We start from the raw sequence: 25,757 nt of genomic DNA, 5'->3' as shown, positions 1-25,757 counted from the left end.
AGAGTCACTGGGGTTTCTAATCCTTAAGAAGTCATTGAGTGGCTGCCATGTAGTTTAAAAGATGCTTAATCACCAGCTTTAATTTCTACAAATATTAGATGGGGAGGAAAATGTGTTTCTGGACTTTCATTTCCAACAGTTGATGTGATTAATCATGGACACAACTGAATATTTTATCAGATTTCTACACCACCAATCTCACCTAAGTGACCCTGGGCAGTGTACAGTAACAATTAGAATATTTCTAGAATAGTCCTGTTTTCCAGCGGAGCAGTCGGAAGATTTGGAATGCCGAACCCTTCAGCTGAAATTTCTTTTTGTTGGGGACCCTAAGGGGTCAGAATCCACCCTGAAGGGGTGGAATGAAGGAAGGAAATCCCAGGGACTTAGGAGAGACAGCGGTCTCCCCAAACGGTCCAGGAGAAGCCTCTCAAACCAACAGAAGAAAAGGCTGGCTAACTCCATCTCCAGTCATAGCCGAAAACAACGGAAGTCATAAGGTTTTAAACTAAGCAGATTTTAAAAAGCATGCTTGAATCTGGGTAAGAATATTGATTTTCTCTATCCTACCTATTTTCCTGAAGAAGAAAGTCCCAAAAATAAGAGATCTCCGGAAAAAAAAGGAGGGGGATTCTACTCCCTCCTTTTGGTTACTGGAAGCAGCAAAACTTACCCTTTAGAGAGAAAAAAAAAGACTAGAAAGACCTGAAAAATGAGCAAACGCTGACACCTACTGGTGGGTGAAGATTTTTTTTCTCTGACCTTCAAAGTTCTTAAAAAATGCAGCTGTGTAAACAAAGTGAGAGTAACAAATCTGAAGCAATGAATACTTTACAAAAGGAAACATATGATAAGCGGCAACAATTTCAAAGCACAATGATTTTAAACCACAAAGAAATACAGAACAACCTTGAGAGTATGAATCAACTTATCTCCAACTTAATTTCACTCCAAGAAATTTCCCAGGAAAATACAGTAGAGATGACTGGACATAATTCTGAGGATAGAGACTTAAAGATGGTACTGTATAAAATAAAAAAAATCATGATTTAATTCAAATGGAAAATATTTCAACACGTCCAAGCAACTTTGAAGATAAGGAAAAGAATGAGAAAAAATACTTTACAGAGAAACAGATGATGCAGTGAAACATACTGATTAACAAAGGCAATGGCCAGAGAAAAAAGATTAAAATGGAAATCAAGAAAATAGATGATGGGACTTATCAGAGAGAATACTTTAAAAAGAAACATTTGTTTGAATATGGCTAAAAATGGAAAAACTTTGGAATATATTACTCTTAGAGAGATGATTTTTTTTGTTAACTAATACAATAAGAAACATTTGTTTGAATATGACTAAAGAAATGGAAAAATTTTGGAATATATTACTCTTAGAGGGATGATTTTTTTTAATTAATACAATATGGGTTTTTTTCTTTTTCTTTTCTGTAAAAAAAGTTGAAATGATTTAAACAAAGCAAACATTTTAGTTATTTAAATGTGATGATAAGAAAAGCATAAAAAACGTGTCTTGAATGAGAGTTAAAGGATTAGATGATTAGATCTACTGAATGGAATACTTAAAGTTTAAATAGATTAAATACATTCTCAGCTATGGTCAAAAATAAGAAATTGAGGGAATAAATGTATATTAAATTAGGAGGGATACATACTTTAAGTCGTATGTTAGTTTTTGTATCTCAGTGCTTTTGTCTTTTTGTCTTTTGTCTTTTTTCTTCTTTTTCCCCTCTTTTTTGTCTCTCTCTTCTTTTCTCTTTCTACTTTTTTACTTATTGATTAAGAAATATAAAAGTATGAGAGGGCTTATATGGAAAAAATAGAATTAAATCCACCAATGTAAATGTAGTTAATTGTTGAGAAAATTGTCACTAGTAAGAATATTTAGAATTTGGGGGGAGAAATAAGCTGAAATTAGCACAGTAACAGGATTTACGATAAGGCAACTAAAATGACAAATAGGATTATTGGAAAAACTATATACTTAATTGATGTTTATCAAAATAATGAGAATTGTTTTAATCTAATGTTTTGCAAAGAAGGATACTTTGGGAAAAGGGGAAATCAACTGAAATTAACATATGAAATATAAATTAAAGAAATCAATTGTTAAAGATTGTCTTATAAATGTTACCCAGACAACATACTGCTTACAAATTACTGAATGATTTATGTTATGTTAAAATATCAATAAAATATATACAATATATAAAATATGGGGCCTAGCAAGGTAATCTAAATAGTTAACAAGCATTTAACACATATCTCCCTTGCTTCTCAGCTAACAGAGATAGAGCTTGTGGCCTAGAGGTTAAAACAACTGCCTAATGTGCAATCAGCCCAGGTTCGAATCTCAGAAGGGTATGGATGACTGATGAAAACAAATAAGTTTGAAATGCATATCAGTCTCCCTTTAATTCTTTGTTAGCAATCTAAAATTTACCAAAAAAAGAATATTTCTAGAATAAAGTAAGTAAAATAAAGTAAAAATAAACTCAACCCTACCTGTGCAGTTGAAAGATTGAGGGCAAGAGAAGAAGGGGACAACAGAGAATGAGGTGGCTGGATGGAGTCACTGAAGCAGTAGGTGTGAGCTTAAATGGACTCCAGAAGATAGTAGAGGACAGGAAGGCCTGGAGGAATGTTGTCCATGGGGTTGCGATGGGTCGGACACAACTTCGCAACTAACAACAACAATAACCTGTACAGTTGGATATTAAGAAGAACCATTCTGCCTTTGCTTTGACATTCTCTTTTGTACCTTTAGGGGTTTAGCTTGTACAAAGGATTGGTCATTTATGTGATTCTCCTTGTGCTAAAGCTCAGAGACTGCTTTCCTCCCTTTCTAGGGTTTAGTAAACCATCTTGTGTAAAGGGAATTTTAAAATACATGATATATCCCGATGGAAGATTACACATTAACATTTGTAATCGTGAACCAATATGATTTGTTTTTCTTTGCATTCTTTAGTTGAACATGGGGATTTCGCATTTTTAATTTGTTTTTGTAAATGGCCATAGATCATAGAAGAGAGAAAAATAGAAAAATTTATTATAATAAAAATAATGTATACCCAGAAACAAAAGTCAGTGTAATAAGTATGTGGAACTTGGTAAAGAGTAATGTATTATGAATGATATCAAAGTTGTTCTGGGTTAGACGTCGTGGCGTAATGGGCGCAGGAAAACGAGGCTCCATTTTCCATGTCCAATTTTGCTCTGCTGGGGACCCTAAAAAGGGTCTAAAGTTGCCCTGAAGAAGGGGACCCTCATCAATTGCGAAGGGGCCGCGGCCCTTCCATTTGATTCAAGGAAGCCCTTTAAACCAGCAGAAGAAAGACTAGCTGCATTTATGTGGCCAGCTAGAAGCCACCGACAACCCAAGATAAGCACTAACTAGCAACCTCTGAACAACATGGATGGAACTGGGTGAGAACGATCCTCTTTATAGTTTTAAAGCCTCTTCCTGAAAAAAAGAATTCCCAAAGCAAAGAATCCCCCAGATGATAGAGAGAAGGGGAATTTTCGCCCCATTCTCTCAGGAAAAGAGAAGCGGCGAACAACTTACTTTGGAGGTACATTAGAGAAGACTACAAGATTAATTTGGATTTAATATAGAGACATAGCTTTGACAAATTTGGGGACTAAAAGTATTTTTAAGACTTTCTTTTTGAAAAGATATTTGGAAAGTTGTTGAAATAGGTTTGGACTTAAAAGCTGGAAGATGGATGTTAATGACATCTAGTGGTGAACCTTGGCATTGCAATTTTTTTAATGCTTAAAATTTGGCATGAAGCCCAGACATAGATAAGGCTCTTCCTTGTTCCTGGAAACTTTCACTTTTGCAGACTGCAGCTGGAAAAAGAGGAGGGGGGAATCCTTGGGCTGTTTTATCTGTTTGAAGGAGAAAATAAAACATTCTAAGTTGGCCGACCTGGATTACAAATATTGACTGACTTTTAATTTCAAGAATTATCAAGAAATATTAAGAAACAATGGGAAAGTTGCTTCTGGACTATTTCTCTTTGGAAGAAACATGTATAATCAAGAAGAAAATGTAAATGGACTTCAAAAAGAAATTCTTTCCATCTTGAAATCAATTCAAGAAACAATTGTTTTAAATTATGAGGAGACTAAAATAATTTAAATAACATAAATGAGCAACAATCCATCTTAAACTTACAAGCAAAAAACATTCAGAAAATGACCATAAAGAATGAACTAGCAACTCAGAAACCAGAAGAAAAAATAGAGGAAACTGACATAAAGATAGAGGATTCGAAAGAAGAAACGATCAGAAAGGCACAGATAAATAAAAATTTGGAAATAACACCGGAAATGGGAAAGACATTTTACTTTTCAAGACTTCAGAACATATTTGAGGACAAGGAAGAAGAATTGTTAGAATGGATGACAGAGCTGTTAGGAGAAATGCTGAAAACAGGGGAACAAGAAACTAAAAGAGAAACTGAAGGAGAAAGAAAATGGAGGCTGTTTAACGAATATAAATGGATTAAACGTTTTTACAAAAACACTTTAATTAAATTGTCTTTTTTATTCCAAATAATATATACAAAAACAGAGGAAGAAATACTTGGTGAGCTAAATGCACTGATTTGCAAAGTTATTTGGCAAAGGAAGAAAGCTAGAGTAAGACTGAAGAAAATAGAGGTCCTGACTAATTAGATGAGGTATTATACTATCTAGTGGATGTTTGAATATGATTAAAAGAATAGACAATTGTTAGAAATAAAAGAACCATTATAAATTAGAAGGATGTGATTTGTAACTAGGATAACATAATTTTTATATGATGGGAAATAGGAAAATACTAAGAGGGTTGGTATAAGGGAAGCTTTTAGTTAAAAGGTAAAGGTTCCCCCGCACATGCATGCTAGTCCTTTCCAACTCTAGGGGCCGGTGCTCATCTCCGTTTCAAAGCCGAAGAGCCAGCGACACTCGGGATTCGACCCGCCAAACTGCCGACCTTCTGATCGACAAGCTCAGCGTCCTAACCCACTGAGCCACCGCGTCCCCTAACTTTTAGTTACCTATATGTAATTAATTATGAGAAAAATGATAATTGATAGTTATTTTGAATATTGATGGGAAATTAAAATTGAAAAAAGAGAAAAAAATGATATGGATTGAATAAGGGAACTCTGCAAATACATTTGAGATATGTTTTGGCTAGAGAAGATATTATAAACTAATATTATTGACACTCTGTATACATTAGAAACATGTGACAAAGATGGTTTATATTTAATTGTATAGGTAGCAGCAAGAATTATAGTTGCATAGTGTGGAAAAATGGTGATTATTGGAAGAATAGAGGACCAGGGAAATACTGGATGGTGTAGTATTGGATATTTTGAGTGAAAGTTAATATATACCACTGAATGATAAAGGAACCCAGACAATGAATTCTTTATTAAGTACTTATGATTGTAAAACTTGAAATTAATAAAATAGTTACAAAAAAAGTTCTACACACAAATTATCAAGAGGATCTGGAAAAAGGCACTCAAAGTTACAGAGGAGAGAGATTAAAAGAAAAGAATCTGGACTATTGCTTGTAGAACAAACACACACTAATCACCACAATTTGGAATTTTGAAACCTGCTTAGATGTTTCAGTGCTGTAATCTTACAGCAGCTGATCTATAATCACTGATTGTAACAATTGGGAAAGCTTGATAATAAATGATTTAATGAGCCAAATGTAATATAATGGGTTTATCTAGCCACACATGTGCCACAGATCCAGTCTTGTCAGAGAAAGCTGTTGCTCCTCAGGCTTTATCAAATAGCTGATCCTTCTAGTATGTGTGCATTAGATCTAAAATATTTTCTATGCACAGCATATTCTCTGACAATGAGGAATTATGCCTACTCTATACTCTGGTTTCTCTTCAGATCATATAAATCTTTTTTCTATACCGATTCTTTTTTTAATTTGATGGTAAAATGCAGCTACTTTGAACTTGGAGAAAAGTAGGCATGGTGAGCAAAACAAAATGGCAAGAACGAGGCTATGTTTCAGAATTCATAATGATGCTCAGAACTGGAATTGGGTGGAGGAATTTTCAAGGGCACCCAAAAGGAATCTCTTAATCCATACTTGCCGCTGATTTATAGGAGGACACTTCCAGAAGCTGTCGTGAAGACAGGCCCACCCTTGTAAGTGCTCTCACCGAGAGAAGAATTGATGCTGCTATTGGGAACCAGAATAAAGTGAAGTCCATGGCAACCCAGCTGCTAGCCAAATTTGAGGAGAATGCCCCTGCACAGTCCACAGGCCTCCGGAGACAGGTGAGAAGGGAGATCATATTGGATGCATTTGGGGCTTTAGTCAATGCTTTGATAAAGGATGGATCTTCTTGCCTTGGGGCATCTGAATTTGATTTGAGGGCTTGCAGTCTCCCTCTGTAGCCAAACAAGTTATAAAAGCTATTCTTGCATCCTAGGAGTAAAGAAGCTCTTTTTAATCCTGGTGGAGTTTTATGCCAATCTGTCAAAGAGAGCAGTATTGGAACACAGAGATATGCTGGCAAGTTGCCATTTCTTTGCTCAGTGTCTAGAAACAATTTGGGATTGGAGGCCTGATCAAGTTCCCAGGTCATGAAAGCTACTGCTTGAGAGCCCCCACTTTCTGCTCATCCTGGAGTTAAATGTAGCCTTCAGGGAACTCCTTTGTAAAATAACCTCTGATGAATTGCCATCTGTTCAACATACAGAAGACAGTTTTCAGTAGCTGTGGCAATGAATCATTAATATACAGCCAGCTTCTCTGCATGAGAAAGTGGTTCAAATAACTGGCTTTACCCAGGAATCTTTAGAGGGTTTATTTAACTTGACTGAGCACTGCAGGAGACATATCTTTTTCCAGTGAGCATTATATCCAATTTGCAATGTGCTGCAACCGGAATGCCAGAATTTCAAACGATACCCCGGTAAAGATACTGTTGGCATGAAGAATGGATTAAAACATCTGTACTGTGATTATTTTAGGGGGTTTTTTGTCTGATAGTTCACTTCCAATTTAAACCCTATTCAAATAACTTGTCTAAATAATAGGAGACAGATGGCCTCCTCGTGGCTAAGTTTCTGTCTTCCTTCCCCCTTTTTCCCCTTCCATTTTTAAATATTTCTCTTTTTTTTTTTTTGTTTGCCAACTAATTTTTCCTTACTCCATTTTTCCCCCCTCCTTGGTGTCTGTCTTCCAATCACCCTGTTCAATATCTACCCTGTCCCTTTGTGGGTTTCTTTGTGAGTTCCGTTTTTGCCTTTTGTGGAAATGCCCACCATCCTGGGCATGTCATGACCTGCATGCAACGTTCTGCCCAGCCTTATCAAGACCGTGCTCTCAGCCATCCCATCTATCGACAGCGAGAGCAGGGCCGCCATGCCCCAATACCTCAGTGGAAACAGGTAAAACAAACCCCAATGAATGACTGTCACACTGCCAACCCCATTGGCTACTGCTTTTCCATCCCACACTACCACTCCTGTTCCTTTATGCAGGCCCTGCTTTGTGATCATGATCTCAGAGCCTACTAAAGAGTTATGGCTTCTATATGGTTCCTAGTTTTTAGTCATCAGTAAAATTGATAGCATAGAAAAGAGAGCAAAGATCCTTTCTAACGCATCTTATTAATAAAACCTTGAGCAGTCATGACATCAGTACTGTGAAAGTATCTAATACATGTAATTTCATGTATATGGAAGCATTGGTTTCCCATCAGTTTATATAATCATGATTGGAAGATATTTACATTTGAGTCTTGAAAGCACTTAATATTATTGCATTCTAGTATCTATGAGGAAGATCTAATCCTCAGTACTGACAGACATAATATGAGAATAAGCCCGGACAGAAATACTTCACACATTTTGAAATATACCAATTGTGTATCCCTATTGTACTAATGTAAAGGAACTGGCAGTGGTCCAAAGATGCACAGTATATTTCTGTTATAGATGATAAGAAAAGATTATTTCATTTGGCATTATGGATTTTTGCTGTACTTAAACAGTAGTTGCTGGTCCTTTTCAGCTTTAATAATTTTTAAAGAGATTTCATTATAGTGTAAATGTAAAAAAAAGTTATTTAATTTGGTTGGGAGAAATCATTTAGAAATTAATAATATTCTGTCTTCAGAGTCCTATTTTAGTATTGTTTTAAGTATTCAATATATAGATTCTTAAAGGAAATCAGCAATCTCTCATCAGAACGTGAGCAAACCCCCCCAAATTAATGTGAGGATTATTAATATATCAATATTGTTTTTACATACACTAGGCATATATATTCTTTTAAAGAAAAAGTATAGTAGTACTAGTGCTTCTAATATTTTCTCGGTTTACATCTGCTTAAAACACAAATGAAAATGAAGATGAGTTGATTTGCTCTCAATAAATTCTTGCTGGTGAATATCTCTTGTTGGCTTAATTATTTATACAGCCATTGTCCATCGTTATTATCAATCTATGGATAGCCTCCTTCAACCTGTTACCATCAACAGGACATCAGATTATGAAATGCTCCTGTAATTCTTTACCAACATACTTTAATTTGGGTATCAGCCACTCGGTCAAAACAAATATGCTTCCTACTTAGTTTATGGTGAAAATTGTTCGCAACATTCTGAAAGCAAAATGGAGTGGAAAATAGCAGACAGAATGTAACCACGCCAGATGGATATGCTTCATTTCCAGCTTAGCTCATGTGCTAAGTGCAGAGCCAAGAAACATGGAATTAATCTGCAAGAAAAGAATATTTTGAAAATCATTCTGCCACATGGCTCTCTTTTTGGTGTGTAATTTAAAATACCAAGTTTGTACAGTAGAATCCTTGCTATGTTATACAGCTTAACTTCTTACTTCTGAGGAATTTTTGCACAGGACTCAGGGATGATCCACACAACTCTCAGACTGGAAGATTTTTCACTTTTCTTTGTAGCAGATTGTTTAATTTCTTAGCCTAGATTCAGGTGAGTCCCTGAGAAAAAGCAATTGTCTGAATACAGTTATGCCATTGGAATGATTCTGGCTGCCAAAGTGAAATTGCTTTGAGATCTTAATCTTCACAATTGTCTTATGTGAAGACAATGCTGCTAAAAGTATGTTGCTATCTTGATCAATGAAAAGCACATCAAGGGTGAACCACTGGAACAAGATGAATTATCATAAGAGATTTCAGCATTTGAAGAACTTTTGGTGGGCAGCTAATGGAGAAGACACTAAAAGAATATACAAAACAAATATCCCACAGGCTATCCAAAATCAGTAGTTAAAGGAAATGTATCTTTCCAACAATGATTGCAAGATATTATCACTTTGTTTCTTATATTTTTTCTTCTGATTGTATCAGGTGGTAATTGTTCCTGAACAAAACTGTCTTCTTTCTCTTCTATATGCACCATAAACACCTTTTTTCCTCAAAGAGGCAATGTTTAATGGACATTTCCATTTTTATTACTACTAACACAGAATCTTGTAATTACAAAGAAAATTTTTAGTTAGGGCATTTTCTTGATGAGCTCATTCTGGTCAATATCATGTTTTCTTCTTGAAAATAAAAGGTATATGGTTTTGAAAGTGAAAGGTACAAGGTTTTCCAAAGCACCGTTTAGGATGCTTATACATTACAGTGTGAACTTTTGATGATGCTCATTGAATAAGTCAACTATCTCTTTGCTCAGCAGCTTGTCCATGTAGGAGCATGGTATCTTTTCAAAAGAAAGACCAGCAAATTTCAGTGGATTAACTCTTTGATGTTTAAGTTAACTCTTTCAACTGATGGACCAGAAACGATTTATCCCACATAAGCTTTGGTCAGATCTAAGAGTGTCTGAGACATTAGTCCTTTCTCTTTTGATTGTATTCCAAACACACACAAAAAAAAGATGTGACCAAAAGAATCTTATTTCTCTTATTCACTTGATGCTTTTCTTTGAAGAAATTTAATTAAGTAGATTCAACATCTTTCTACCAATTCTAATCATCCTCACATTTTTTTATTAGCATTGAGTATACACAGTCAGTTATAGTCTCTTTTATTTTTATAAAAACGAGCATTATTAAAAAGATTAAATCTACTCTTCTACTGTATTGGGAAAATTCTCGCAATATTTTGAAGGAATAAACATGACTGCTCTATGGTTGAAGGCAATGTCATCTTATATTTAACAGCTTTACTCTTCATTTGCATACTAATAGCACAAGTATGTGTGACAGAGAGGGTGGAGGGGGAAATAAAGTTTTGAAACTGGAAATTGTAGATTGGAATTCCGATGGCAGGTCATTGTGTCAAGATAGTCAAATGTGTTTATTACTTGATATGGAAAAGAATTATATTGGTAACAGCATCAGATCTTTTAAACTGAAATGGTAAGAGATGCTCCTTATAGAAGAACATCAACAGTGAATTCTGTCATGGCCAATCTCCTTTTACCTTCAACGCGTTGATCCACAGAGTATCCTTCATTGTTGTATTTTTCTGAACCAAGAACTGAGTGCCACCCCCAAGTGGAAAATAGTTTATCCTACCTTTTTAGAAGTTTGATGGAATGGTCCATACTTTAGGTGGATTTTTTCGGACATGGTAGATTGGAACCCAGGAGCAAAAGTAGGAAAATACAAAACTGAAATAATAAATTGCAACTGTGAATTCGGTTGCACAAATTGTAGTGGTATTTATGAAGAATAAGGTTATTAATCATTACTGATGATGAAGACTTCATATTGTGCTTAAAGTATCAGAGGTTGAATGTCATTGCACTCTGTCAACTGCTGGGGAGTAATAATGTGTATGGACTGACACACTGACATATGTTTGTATTTTTTCAAAAGATGAAAAAGATGGGCACCTAGTAGTGTGGTCTGCAAAGTGTCTCTTACATTCCTATGGAACACTCTGACTCCATCTCTAAATACATAGTCATTGTAGTATCAGGAAATTTGGAAGATTGGCAATGCCATGCTGGCTCAGGAATTCTGGGAGTTGAAGTCCACGAGTCATAAAAGAGCCGAGGTTGCCTACCCCTGGCTTAGGGGAACTAGAAAGAGATCCACGTGGAGTCTTATGTTAGTCATCATCATATGAGTCAGCATTAGGCAAACAGTAAAGTTGATATACCCAGTATGTTGTACGACTTGTATATTCTGGTATGTTTTGCAACTGATATTATTGGATTGGGAAAATAATATAAAAATAGGAAACAGCAGTATATTTGCATACAGCAACAATAGATTGAGATTTTTCATGCAAATTGCTCAACACTGCATAATAAAGGGTAGGCAGTTTGTTTTGCTTCACTCTATTTTGATGATTTTGAAACTGCACACAGGATTCCATATCTGGGCATTTTTGAACATTTCAGACAAATGAACGTCATGAACGTTTGTGAAAGTTTTCAAGTGATGTGAAAACCCTAACCCTTTAAGAGTTTGCCCTGCAGAGGTTCTAGCTCCTAAGCTAAGAAAGAAAAACAAGGTCCATTTCCTTCAAATCACTTGTTCACGTTTTTGATTCCTTCCCCATATATTCACCTGCAATTCCCATTATCCCCAGCAACATCGCATTGGCTAAAGGCTGCAATCCAAATTTCGGGGGACCCCAAAAGTTTAAAGAGCACTGCTCCAGATGATGCATTTTTCAGCCACAGCTCAGGCAAAATGCAGGGGAAGGTGCTCAAATGTATTCCTTGGCTACGCAACCTGAGATGAGCCTTCTGCATTTAAGTGAAAGTGTTTTGCTCCTGGGCTGGTTTTCTCTGCAGGAAAAAAAAAATGTTGAGTTTTCTATGCAGGGTGTTAAAAAAAAATAAAGCCGGTGATATTGTTTCTTGTTCTATCGTTTTCCCCTCTCGTCGTTTTAAAACAAAGATGAGGAAAAAGGAGCGATGTCGGACCTGTCCCAAAAAAGTGATCACGCTCTCTTCTTCCTCCATTTCTACTTCCTCTCCATCGTGCCCCAGTCAGCAGGTGATTTCATTCTGCATGCTCTGTCCTCCTTCCTTTTTTCTCTTCCTCTTTGCTTCCTCAAATGACAGGATGACATGCCCTTCTTGGGTTGAGTTTCTCCTTAAAAGCCTGCAGATCTCTTGATCTGATTCTCCATTTTCTCCCAAGAGAAAACTTAATGGTACACATTGGATTTCAGTTTAGTATCTTCAGATTAAATGGAATCTACTTGTAGTCCATTGTGTGTTATATACATAAGTTGCTGAACCCAATAAAATCCTGAGCTTAGATAAAGGCTGATGCTGAGATTGCCTATGATGATGATGATGATGATGATGATGATGATGATGATGATGATTATTATTATTATTATTATTAATATTATAATAATAATAATAATAATAATAATAATAATAATAATAATAATAGGCAATCTCAACATAATAATAAGAGGAGTGGCAATAAATGCTAGCAGTTTAAATTCAAAGTAGATTGATTCTAGTTTTAGTTTAAGGTCTTTGTGATTGCCTGTTGTTTGGCTTTTTGTTTTGTTTACTGCGATTAAAGTACTCTGTTTTTTGCCGTCAAACATTAGAGGCATTGTTTCTGTTGAAGTGTTCTTCCTGATAGAAAATTTGTAGGCATTTTCCTCTTTTTAAAATGTTATTCCTATTTTATGCATATGTATTATTAATATGAGGAAAGAACATGAGGTATTTGTGCATATTAATGCAGTATATATATTTATTTATGAAACAAATTTATGTAGCCTCACACACAGTGGCTTGAATAATACATTGTTCTTTTGATAATATCAAAATCTACTTGTTTGACTCTTGGTACAGTTGGATATCTGTGATGTTCAAGATGTTTTTTTCTTTCCCTGTCATCATCACCACTGGTGAAATGCAATTTTTTCCAAATCTTGCTCATTTTATTTTCTAAAGAGAGAAAGCAAGATGCAAAAACATGTAGATCAAGTTTTTGTGTTGTAAAGTGACCTCTGTATTACTCAGTTCTTGAGAAGCCTTTTGTTAATGAAGGTTCTTTTAAAAAAATCCTGCTCTTCAGTGGAGCACAGACACATTATCTTCTTTACTTGTGAGATTGGAAAACTCAATTATGTTTGACATTTAAGAAAAGAGTTTCCACTTCTGCTGATCTAGCCCACTGCCATTTTTCCCTTACTTCTTTTAGTGCTTTATTTTATCTTCTCCCACTCATAAAGCACTAATAAACAATTGAATCCTTTAAAATGTCTACATCTTGCACATTATCTATCTTTGGGGGGACCTACGCTTTTTCTGGTTATTCTTTCCGGGCATTGTTCCTTGGTGTTTTGCCAAATGTCAGGGCAGTGATTGAGTGCCCAGGCAATTGGTTCTTTTGGATCTAGAAACAATAAGCAGCCCATAAAAATAAAGGTAGATTAAGCTGTATTATTAGCTCAAGCAAACAGATTGAAAAGCTAGCCGCAAGGAGCTCCTTAATAATACCCCAAGGGTGGCCAGTTTCCATAGTTCCCAGTGGTATGTTCCATGCAGAAGCTCCCAACAAACAACAGTCTCAAGGTTTTTATGAAAATTTGGCATCATGACTTCATGGCACTGTTTGGTCGTAACACTATAAGACCTGACCTTGACTGGGTGGCACATGACTCTGAGATGGGAAATTGAACGTCAGATTTTCCTAGGAAGAAAAGCTTGGCAGCTATGTGTAAATTCCTCCCTTCTCCTTTATTTTAGTAAACAAGTAAGAAAAACCAAACAGGTTAGCTCAGACTTCTAGATTTTTCTTAATGTGAAGGAGAAATCAAAACATGTCACTAAACTTGGAATAACAATGGTCATCTGCATTGGCACTACACTTGGAAAATAATGTGTTTCTGTAAGTATAGTTATGCAACAGCATGACAAATTAAGAGACTAAATCAGCCGTAGCTTGAGAAGCAGACTAATTTTTGTATTCTCATTTGTAAAAATAAAATTGATCTTCTAACCATTGTCCTCATGGTTAGAAAAACAGACACAAATCAAAATGTGTGCTTGATTCAATCGAGGGGGCTGGGGAACTGCTATAGCTAATTTGTCATTCCATTTTGTAAAGCTATGCTGTTAAGACCACATCTAGCATTCAAGAAATAGGCTGAAAATTCAAAAACAGATTTCAGGGGGGAAAAACCCTAAATTTATTTTGTTAAAATATAATATCTTTCACACTGAACAGTATATACTTCCATTTATATTCTCACTGGCTCTTTTGAGGGTCTTTGAATTGTATCCAAAGGCGTCTTCGGAAGAGTTAAGGAAGCCAGGCTGATAAAACAATTTTGCAGTACCTTTGCAAACTATGCCTGTTTGTTATATATTGTATAAGACTGCAATAGTCCTTGTTTAGTGACCACAATTGGAATCAGCAATTGGGTCATTAAGGAAAGCAGTTGCTAGGGGAAACTGTGACTGCTTATGATCTTCCTTCAGCTTCCCTTTGCTTTACAGACCAGCGAAGGCCATACATGTGAGGCTTAAAGTTATTTTTTCATCACTGTTCTAACTGTGAATGATAACAGTTGCTAAATGGGACTATTTTTATGTATGCACATCTCCCATTGTTAGAGCTTGTGGTGAGATGCCAAAATGCTGCTTTCATCCTGACAAAAGGGCAAGATCCTATATAGAAGCAGCTGTCCATTCCCAAGCCTTTGGGGAAATACATGCTTCAAAAGTCTGAGAGTGTTACTTCGGCCACAGATTGTGTACCCCTGTTGTAAATCGTAGCTCTTTAAAAATATGTGTAAAAGGGTTATGATTTGAACATGGCAGCTCTGGATTTGTTAGATCAGAAGATATTATCTTTCTATATTGGCACTTCAAAAAACAATGCCATTTAAGCAATATATAAATATAGACTTGATAGAAAGATTATAGCTATAGTAATTTCTTTGTAAGAGGTGGTAGTTTCTGGTGTCCCTTGGAATTTCAGTTTGATAAAACAATTATGTCCTATGAAATCATTGTCAACTCTTAGAAACCAGATAGATTTTTCTCCATGATGGCTAAATGATAGATGGGTGAATTATAATATAGGCATCTAGATTTCTTAAGGCAGGATAGCTTATGGTCACTATAGAGGGAAATAAGAGCATAGCTGGTCCAAAAGCCTATTTATTTGTCTTGTTAAAAGAGAGTTGGATCTTTTCAAAACAATAAACGCATTTTTAAAAACTGCAGCATAATAAATTTATCTGGTTTTAACTAGCCGAATCATTATGTCTTAACTCCCCGAGTTATTTCTAAAACAAGGAAGATTTTAAGGCACTAACTTGGTCATTTCTCGGAAACTGTCTCTTTTTCTTGCACACCCCTTTTATTACTGTGTGAATATGCAGTGTTATACCACCAGTTACTAACACGGTTTGCCTAGAATGTTATTTTTTATCGTGCCTCATAAAATTGGATAAGTATATTCTCCCTATCCCGGCATGACCTATGCCGAAATCAAAATATTTCCTGGACTTGTAATATTTTTCGCTTCTGGGGTGATCCTAATTAAACTGTGCTGTTTTTTGTGTGTCTGGGGGGGGGGTTTGTTAAGGTAACTCTTTTGCCTGCAGAGCACCAGAGATCCTCAGACAGATCCACCTGGAGAACAGAGCCCCAGGCATCAATGGGTAAACTGGCATGACCAAAGCAAGCATGAGTTGTAGAAGACACTTTGTCAGCTGGCAGGGGAGGATGGTTGTATGTTTACCTGTGTGCTGATGATGCTAATAACCTCAGCGCAGCGCTGCTGAAGATCTTTCCAAAATTAATATTTCTCTGGGTGTATGGTGTTTACCAAAGTGCTTGCTTGAAAAGGCTCTTACCCACCTTTAAGAATATGCAGTATGTTTTTTTAGTTTGGCGCATAGCTCACTGCAGATTTGGAACCAGTTTTGGGGTAGGAAATGCTGTGGTAAAGCAGAAGGAGGTTTTTCCAGCATGAAAGGTGCCTTTGGTATGATTCCCCTTCAGTGCTATGAGTCTTACTACATAGCTGCTGAAATATAGATAAGGGATAACCTTTATGGTCATTTTTTACTGTGAGCACACTGGCACACATTTTAAAAAAATGGGGAGCAAAGTTGGAGTAAGAAAAAAAATAGAGCACATTCTTTCTCTTTCGCCTAACCCTTATATTGCAACCATCTTTTTGCCCTTGATCTCTAACTCTCACAGTGCTATATGGATTCAATCCCCCAAAGATCCTTCAGAGCACACAGGAGCCCAATTCCTCTCTCTCCAGTATTTCAAAGGAGCCCTACCTTTCCCCAGCCTTAATTTCTCATGCTGCATCGCTTAGAATGATTGTGGCGTTTGGATAGACGTGAAAGCATGTTTTATTTCACGCTGCTGTGAGATGCACAGTTCAGAATTCAGCGTATACTTTCAACCCACTGGAAATCAGTAGGTCTTCAACAGCAGTCGTGCTCATATTGGGCCGCTCTAAATGGCTTTTATAACAAGTTTTGGTCCCACCTAAGGAGGGAAATAACTTCTATTCCAGAAGAGTTTTAGAGCTCGCTCAAACGTCATATTGTTGAGCTGTCTGGCATGGACACTTCTCAGTTCGGCTTCTCTGCTTCCAACTCTCTCTCTCTCTCTCTTTTCCTGTGCATATTATTTCCTCTGGTCATTTTCTTCCTTCGTTGTTGTTCTGCAGAGGACTCATCAGTTCTTTTCAGATGACCATATGGCAGAGCAAACCCTCACCATTGAAGAGAGGGCAAGCCAGCTGGCTGCTCTTCTGGAGCAGAGGCCAACAACCAGGCACCAGGTGATGGATTTCCTGCTTGTCTGGTGGTTTGATCACTTGCTGTTCTCTTAGAAAGGGAATGAAAAGTTTGCCGCAGCTCTAGTGTGGCAGGCATCAGATGCCACGCATTGATGGCTGATCACTACATACTCACATTATAGCAGAATTCAATCTATTATTCTGAGCTTGCAAAAAAAATATGATCCCCCTTTTTCTAACAAATATTCCCACTTAAAGAATCAGTATTTCAATAAATGCTTCTGGCACTAATGAATGGAATGTGGATTCTGTGGGAAGGAAGTGACTAAATTAAAAAGGATTTTTGACCAAGAGCATGTTTTTATATCTCCAAAGAATTGGGATTGCATTTTTCAGAGACTGAAGCAAATTCAAGCAGTATTAGTAGAACATTGCTTGGCCAGTCTGGAGCAGAATAATGTCTGCAAGTATTTATTAGGTTTGGGGGACCATGTTTTGTAAAATTAGCTTAACGTAGCTAAACCTAAGACATCAGAAAGTAAATTAACCCATAACTGGATTTAAATCCAATTTAAAAACAGATCTTAGGGGGAAAAAGAACACACCACATTCCTGCATTGCTCTACTTCATTGCTCTGATTCTCAGTACTAGGAATTCAGTCATATATTATCCTTTGAAAATTAGAATGTATTCTGAAACAATCCTCAACACACCCTCTGAATGTGTTGAGACTGCAGATCCTAAAATTCAAATGTCTGGGAACTCTGGCATTTGCTGTCTAAACACAATGCAGAGGTTGTCAGATTCAGGAAAACTAGAATATACTTTCTAGTCTTGTGTAAGCTGCGGCTGTGTCAAATTCTGTCCATTCAGCTATCAATTTTGGCTCATAGAGTCAATCCCCAAATTACTCCTGATGATATTTTTTTTAAAAAACAACTTCTCTTTTGACACATTCCAGTCAGCAGTTTTGCCATACAGCTATAAACTCTTGCCATAGTTTTTAAAATAATCTCTTCCAAAACCCCAATCTTTTGTTTATGTTTGTGTTTCATATCCGGAATATTTCTGTTTACTATTACCAAAGGATATCCTACTATATAAACTTATTAGGAAGATTCCCCTGATTTTCTTCAGAGCAGACTGATGACTACTGTGTAGTTTTAACGATTTCCAAGGCCCCCCAGGCCTCATCAATTTGGATAGATCCTCATTTTCTGAATTTGAACAAAACATGTCAGGAAAGCCCTCAGGGTGACCCTAGCACTTAGGCTCTCTTGTTTCCCGCTGAAAACGTCTGATACATTGAAACTGGGATGGATTTCATTTTCCCATGACTTTAAACATGTCATTGCCTGACTTTCTCGCCTTTATTTTGTAGCCAGAGACAGAGCGAGCTCGTCGATCAGTTGTCGAGCAGTGGGAGCTCTCCCGTAACCTCCGCTCTTCCGGCCGCCCCTCTTCTCCCTCATCTGATTCCCTCAGACAGGTAGCATGGTGTGGGGCTTCTCGCTACACCTGGCTGCATACACGAGCCTGCTCCATCTCCTGCTGTTGAACAGACCTCAGGCATCTCCAAGGTCTTTGTCAGGGGTTTTCAAACCTGGCCCTTTTATCATGCTAGCTGAGGAATTCTGGGAGTTGAAGTCCACAAGTCATAAAAGGGCCGAGTTTGAAGACCCCTGGTCTTTGCTTTGGGGAAGCTGAGTGCTTGTGAATGAGAAAGCTTAGCCTGCTTTATACCCAGGGTATCCCAAGGCATCTAGAAGTTGGGACTAATGTGCATCTTGACTGTCTTCACATCGCTGGTTATAGTTTAGAGTATGCTTGAAAGTCATTCACAAAACACAAGGACACACACCGTGGAGGTCCTCAAGAGTCTCTTCCTTCTAATACTGTTATTTGACATGTATCGGTCTGCTTGAGGCACCCCTGGAGCTCAATTACCAAACTATGGTTTGGTCAACGAGTACTGTATATTTCTTTCTCACCTTGCTCCACTGTTATCTCAGGATCATGTCCTCCTTTTGTTCTCACTTTTGCAGCAGTTGTCATTATGATGACTGAAGTTGCATGGCAACTTACAACACAGCGTATTGCATTTTGGAAATTAAAAAATGGAGACCAGTAAACCGTGATGAAATGAAATGCTTATTGCTCGCCTTGTTGAAACTAAAGCTTGTGAATATTCCTGAACTAAGAAACATTTTATTTATGATCAGAAAATGTTGCTTCTTTCTACAGATAAACATACATTTATGATTGAAACTGAGTATTCCACATCTAAGCTTGTTTTCTTGTGCGTTGGTTCACTTTTATCTGGATAGCAGAAGGAGATATGGTTTTGAGTGGGTATATCCAACATGATAGCTAAATTTATAAGTATCCAGAAACACTTTCTGCTTAGAAGACTGAGAATATAAATTTCCTGTTGCAAGCAAAAAAGGAAATTCTTCCAACCAGATTTGGGGTAGGAAATCAAGACTTAAGAGGCCTCTGTAGTCATTTCCTCTGACTGAGGCAGAACCTATTTAAACTAATTGCTAAAAAACTTTGGGTAACCCCACAGGTCACACACTTTCTCCAGCTCTTCCAAATGAAAAGGAAGAAGCATTTACAAGTCACAATCTACTCTCTGTGATATAAGACTTGCTGACAAGCAGAGAGACACTGGTTTCTGGCAGTTATCCAATATAATTGGCCAATTATACTGTCAGTACATGAATAAGACAGAAGGTCATGATTTATGGAAATAAACAGGAATTTTCAAAGGCCCTTAATTTCCAGACTTCAAGATAATATACAATTTTAGAAGACTTGCTTGCTTCATTCATACAGAAACAGGAAGTAGCAACATTATCTTCAAAACAATTATTACTTCATGGATGTTGATTGCAAGGTGGGATGATTATCTGTAGATTAGCCAGACTTGTATATGCTCCTGAAATACTGGGCAGGGTGAAAAGCAAAGCAAATTGTGAAGAACTTCAAATTAGATGAATAGGCAATATAATAAATAAACTCCAAAATTTATAGGAGATTTACGGTATGTTAAGGCAAGAATCCCAACTTTATGTATAGCATACATAAATGAAGTCCAAACTCTGTGATTTCTCCAGCAAAAAAAAGGTTGGGTGTTGTATTCTTAAGTAAAACTTTGCAGTCACAATAAAAGGCAACTTAAGAATTACAGATTATTAAGTAATCAGCCAGGATTTGTAATAATTTTATGTAAATCTGTGGACTCTCCTTCTCTGAACAATGTGTACAGTTTTGATATCCCAACTCAAAGTGAGCATTGTAGAGCTTTCCATGCAAAGTTGAGACTAGCTTGTGGGTTTTAGTTAAAGAACATCATACTGTAAGCTATTTTCTGTGAACACAGGATAGGCTTACATAGGTTTGCCCATTATGGGGATTTTTCTTTGTCCTAGTGCTAGGATTATTTCACAGATGATTGGCAGTAGAGTTGGGGATAGATTAAACAATTTCTTCACAGTCATCACTGCCAACTTCGAATTTCGTGAGCTTCAGTGGTTCTTAAAAAAGAGACCAAATGAATCCAAAGAAACTGAAAAATATTTGTAGAAACCTCGGTCCCCCTAGTTTATTTATCACGGTGAGATGGGCAGCGTACAAATTTAATAAAATAAATAAAATAATTATTAGATTTATTTCCCTTTCTTGTACAACTCTAGGCAGTGTACCTAATGTTTCTGTCTCCCATTTCCCCAACACTAACCCTGCGTGATGGATTGGGCTGAGAGAGAGGGACAGCCCTAAAACTGCTCAGTTGTCTTTCATGTCCACGGAAGGACTAGAATTCACGATCCCCCCAGTTTCTACTCCAGCACTTTAACTACTGCAATAGACTAGCTCTTACTGACCAATGGGCATCAATTTAGGGGTTGGAGCGGGGCAAAACAGTTGGCAGGCCTTTTAATCTTCTAGCTACATGTGTCTAGGTCAGGGGTCAGCAACCTGAAACAGTGAAAGAGCCACTCGGAATCGGTTCTCTCACAAAAGGAAAAACTGGGAGCTGCAAAAAATTTGTGCGCATGCGTGTACATGCGTGCATGCGCAGAACAGGGTTTGACTGAAGAGTGGAGCCAAGGCGAGATATGCACCTACCCTGCATATTTGAATTGATTGGTTGAACTTTTTTAGTCCCACATTTTTTTTTGGACTGCACACGGCAGAGGACTGGGAGCCGCAGGAGACAGCTGAAAGAGCCACATGTGGCTCCGGAGCCGCGGGTTGCAAACCTGTGGTCTAGGTTGATGTTGCTCTCATCTTCAGGAATGGCATTGTAGTCACACCAGCTTTTACAGACCTCTCCAGTTTTGGTAGTTGGGCAAGATGGAAGTGTACTTCTGCATATCCGCCCAACGTTAGGGTTGGAGAAGGGTAAGCTATCATAACTTTTCTATTGCCTTCAGGTGCCTGGCACTCAAGAAGGCAAAAGGGAAAGCTTGCAGGTCCTAGCCTGTGTTCTTCTGTGCAAAGGAAATTAATGTATAGTAGTTGGAACGTTCTTTGTTTTTGAAACAACTGAACTGCTGGATGGCTCTACTTTGTTTCTGAGTGTTTTTTCAAACTTGTTTTTCTTGAAGAGACGTCATCCAACATCAGTCTGTTTTTCGTTTCCCAGGGAGGTGTTGGCAGAATATATTTTGTGTGACTTGTCAGACAAAAGCTTTCCTCTTCCAATATAGTTCTGAACGGTAATTCTGCCTGTTTTTTTTTTCTGTAGTGCAGTTTGATTTATAGTTTGCTTTTAGAACCCTCTTCTTCTTGGGCTATAAGCTCATATCAGCAATTTTCATATTAAGCGTCTCTTTCTTGCTCTCATTTTGTTTTTCTTCCAAAGTATCCTTTATTCAGAATATACAGTTCCTAAGCTTATGTTTTTGGATGTCATAAATCCATATAATATCCAAATACTTGGATATTGCTGCGAATAACATTCTTTCTGTATACTGTATATGCCTGAAATAGCAACATGACTTTTTTTTAAAACACATGTATCTTTCAGATGGGAAGATTAGTTTAGATTTAGCAAAGAGGTGGTAATGGAAGGAAGTTTTTAACTGTCCAATATTCCATGGGTGGTTTTTTTTAAATTTGGATTGTCTCACTTTGAGCACGTACAGTACAGGTCTCTTGCTGAATTGGGAGTTTACTCTTATTCTCTTGCCTTGTGCGTCAGCAGGGCCAAATTACTGCTAGAATCTCTAGACCTGTCTTAAGAGCCATGCCTGGTTTGCAGTGTAGAGATAAATACAGCGTATTGGAGAAATAGGGTGCTGGAGAAACTTTGGTCTTTGAACTTCTTCCCATTTGCTGAGGTGTTTTCTGACAAATGAGTTAGTGTCTCCTGAGAATCCATGTGGAATTGGTTATGGACTGTGAGTGGTTACATTTTGTGTTGCTTATACCACTGGTTGCTGCTGTCTGTCACCTGTTTTGCTGGTATCACACCCACTTGCGTGGTCCACTGCCTTGGCATGGTTTGTTTCGTTTCTGCACCCTTTTTTATCATTTTTTTTCCTTTCGTTGGTTTCAACACAATTTATATTGTTTCTCTTTCCGTCCATTGCCTTCCCTCTCCCCAATTATTTTCACCTGGTAGAAGTATATAAAGATGTATACAGGAGGCGTGAGCTCATTGGCTGAGCAGATAGCCAATCAGCTTCAAAGGAAAGACCAGCCTAAAACCCTTCTAGACAAAAAGGAACTGGTAAGAGAAGAGAATGACTTGCAGAAAGCAATGTGTGTTTGTGAGTGTTATATTTTAAATTAGCTTCTCTTTCTTCATCTCATAATAAAATATTCCCCCCTCCCTTGGTGCTTTATCTGAGGTAGTCAGACATCTGTAGAGATTCTCAATCATCCAAGTCATGGTTGTCCCAAACCTGCTTTTCAAAAAAGCAACTGGACTTCCTTGTTTCCCCCCCCCCATTCTTTTGAAGATAGCAAAGTCCACATTCTGGACAGAGAGGACCATTAGTTTGAAAGAAGGATCAAAGAGGCCATCTGTGTTAAAATTGAATTACCCTCTCTCAATGGATCAGCCTTCAGAGTGCTAATGACCAGATGATTGCAAAAATATAAATCCTTTCATTCCCCACCATTCAGTCAGAACTGAAGACGCTTCTTGGATGAGAAGCGAAACGTCTTCAAGGAAAAAAAAACCCCAAGAAAGACTTAAGTTCAAAGCAAAACCAAGAAAGCCTTTTGAAAAGCATCTTCGGGACAGGTAGTCAGACATACCTGTTTCTGTTCCTCATTCTTATAAAGACTCCTATGAATAAAAGATGAGTTCTTTAGGATTATATATGCGGACGCCACTTGATATCATATAGACAGGTTGAAACTCTTGCCTTGATAAAATGAGGAGGTTTGTTACCCTTGTAATTTCTATACCACAAGTATCTATTTCATAATAACCTTACAAAAGAAATAATGATTTCCTCATTTAGAGATGGGAGGTGAAGGTCAACGAGACGGTATGAATTATTTATATAGCCTCTAATCCATTCACATGCCATGGGCTTGTATACTTCAGGTAGTTAAGTGCTACATCTTCTGGATTACCTGTAGCACTTGACAACCTTTTCTCACTGTCTCAGGAATCTTTGATTTATTTGTAAGTTGCCCTGTTTCGGGCATTCTCTGGAGCATCCTCTGTAGAAAATTTCAAGACAACCCAAGAGAAAATGAAGGGCATCAATGGATTGAAAACAAGCTTATAATGCTTTCCTTGCTTCTGTCGCTTTAGGGTTCATTAAAAAAAGAATTCCCCCCCAATGTTGGAGGCAGTGATGTCTGTTACTTCTGCCACAAGCGGGTCTACGTGATGGAGAGGCTCAGCGCTGAAGGCAAATTCTTCCACCGCAGCTGCTTTAAATGTGAATACTGCGCCACCACACTGCGCTTGTCATCCTATGCCTATGATTTGGTGGACGGTAAGTGAAATTGTTTTTGAAGTTGAATTTGCCTTTGTCTTCTGGGGCTGCAACGTCTACAGAAATACACCTCAGGATATGTCCTTAGAGGACAGTAAGGAGGCCATTGCATGTTGCTTAGGTCATTTTAGGATAATCTAAAAAGACTTGAGGTGCAAAAACAGAACTGTTGGTAAATGGCAATATCTGAAACTTGGCTGAATTAGAATTATTTTAATTAATTTGATTGATTGATTGATTGATTGATTGATATCCTGCTTCTTCAGGAGCTCAAGGTAATTTCCTTTCAATTCTCTCCCCCCACCCCTTAAAAACAGCCTTATAAAGCGGTTAAAAAAGTGTCAGACTCAAAAGTTTTCCAATGAGTCTCAAGGACTAATAGAAAAATTAGCATGGAGGTCCTTGATATTAGTCCACAACCTTAACTGCAGGGGTCACAAGCAGCCTAGAGGAACTCCCTGACTGACAGTCAGTCCATGACTTTTAACTACAGAAGTCACAACCTTAATTTATGATCTTAACAACAGGGTTAACAAGGAACCTATATGAGATCATAATTTCAAAAAAAAATCTGATTAGATTTGCAAAGACAAGTCAGAATACCATTAAAAATCATTCTGGGGTTTATAAACCACTTTGCTTAGGTCAGTGAATTGGGTGGGGGTGTTTCAGTTAAAGTGGAAGTAAATTTTAGCAGCATTTTTGCTTTACCTGCAGAAGCTACAGGGAATGGATAGATTCTTTGACAACGGTGATATATAGATTAAAATTTAGCTATTAAAGTAGTAGATTTGTTTCTTTCCCAGCCCTAATCCCAATGAAATTATTAGTTTTATGCATGGAGGGAGGAATTCACAAGTTCAATTATTATTTTAGTGGGTTGAATTACTGCAAAATGTAGGAAGCATTATCTTAGCATATTAGGATACAATTTAGCTATTTTGAATGTACATCTTTTAATGTTCCTGTAGATTGTAAATTGAAATAAAAACCAGAAAATGCTTTTGTAGACAATAGATGCTGAACTACCGTGCTTCTCTGAAAGTAACACCCAGTCTTACTTTCTTTTGGGCTCTGAAATAAGCACTAGGACTTACTTTCGGGTAGGTCTTTGCCGCTACCAGCAGGCCGTGAGCGTGCAGGGGTAGGGCGGGGCCTGTGCATGGCGTGGAGACACAACACGGTGGCAAGAGCGTGGTGGTGGACGAAGTACCAGGGTGGGCGGGGTGCGTGCCTTTTCTGTGTCAGGCCAGCCCGGGGCAGCTGTGCTGGGTGGTGGCGGGAAGGGTGCCAAGGTGGGGGAGGCCAGGCTTACAGTCCTCTGGCCAGAGAGGGGGGCCTTTGCCCCGGGGATCTGGGGAGGCCACCTTCCTGGTCTGGCCCAGCCAGACTGAACGGTGAGCAGGGAGGCGGCAGCCCAGGACCAAAGCAGCAGGTGGAGTGCTAGACCCTCGGAGGGGAGGGTGCTGAAGCAAGCAGTCGTCCTGCTGTCAGTGCCCATGCTGGCTGCCCCTTCCCCATGGAGCTGGAGAGCTTGCCACACCACCACCCAGATACCCTTGCTTCCCCCAGGAATTGCATGTCTTTGCTTACCTGACTTCACGATCCTCCGCTGCTGCATGCAGGGAAACAAAAGAAGTTTGGTGTGCGTGGGGGGGGGGGAAGGTCAATCAATCAATCAATCAATTCCTGCGAGTCCCTTGGACTGCAAGGCAATCAAACCGGTCAGTCCTAGAGGAGATCAATCCTGACTGCTCTTTAGAAGGCCAGATCCTGAAGCTAAAACTCAAATACTTTGGCCACCTAATGAGAAGGAAGGACTCACTGGAGAAGAGCCTAATGCTGGGAAAGATTGAGGGCAATAGAAGAAAAGGACGACAGAGAATGAGGTGGCTGGATGGAGTCACTGAAGCAGTAGGCGTGAGCTTAAATGGACTCCAGAAGATGGTAGAGGACAGGAAGCCTGGAGGAACGTTGTCCATGGGGTCGCGATGGGTCGGAGACGACTTCACAACTAACAACAAC

General features: G+C 38.0%; 1 protein-coding gene across 1 annotated transcript in view; it reads left to right on the top strand.

The window, feature by feature from the left end:
- Positions 1-25,757, top strand: part of MICAL3 (microtubule associated monooxygenase, calponin and LIM domain containing 3) — a 203,546-nt gene that overhangs the window by 94,434 nt on the left and 83,355 nt on the right. The window contains exons 16-23 of the mRNA XM_081331790.1: positions 6,162-6,335; positions 7,371-7,454; positions 11,913-12,011; positions 15,604-15,660; positions 16,692-16,805; positions 18,146-18,253; positions 22,397-22,504; positions 23,546-23,732. Coding sequence (XP_081187916.1) covers positions 6,162-6,335; positions 7,371-7,454; positions 11,913-12,011; positions 15,604-15,660; positions 16,692-16,805; positions 18,146-18,253; positions 22,397-22,504; positions 23,546-23,732 — 931 coding nt within the window. The remainder of the gene's footprint in view (positions 1-6,161; positions 6,336-7,370; positions 7,455-11,912; positions 12,012-15,603; positions 15,661-16,691; positions 16,806-18,145; positions 18,254-22,396; positions 22,505-23,545; positions 23,733-25,757) is intronic.

This window comes from Vipera berus (genome assembly GCF_964194415.1).
Source record: "Vipera berus genome assembly, chromosome: 6".
Taxonomy (NCBI): domain Eukaryota; kingdom Metazoa; phylum Chordata; class Lepidosauria; order Squamata; family Viperidae; genus Vipera; species Vipera berus.
This window is presented reverse-complemented; position numbering and strand designations above follow the sequence as displayed.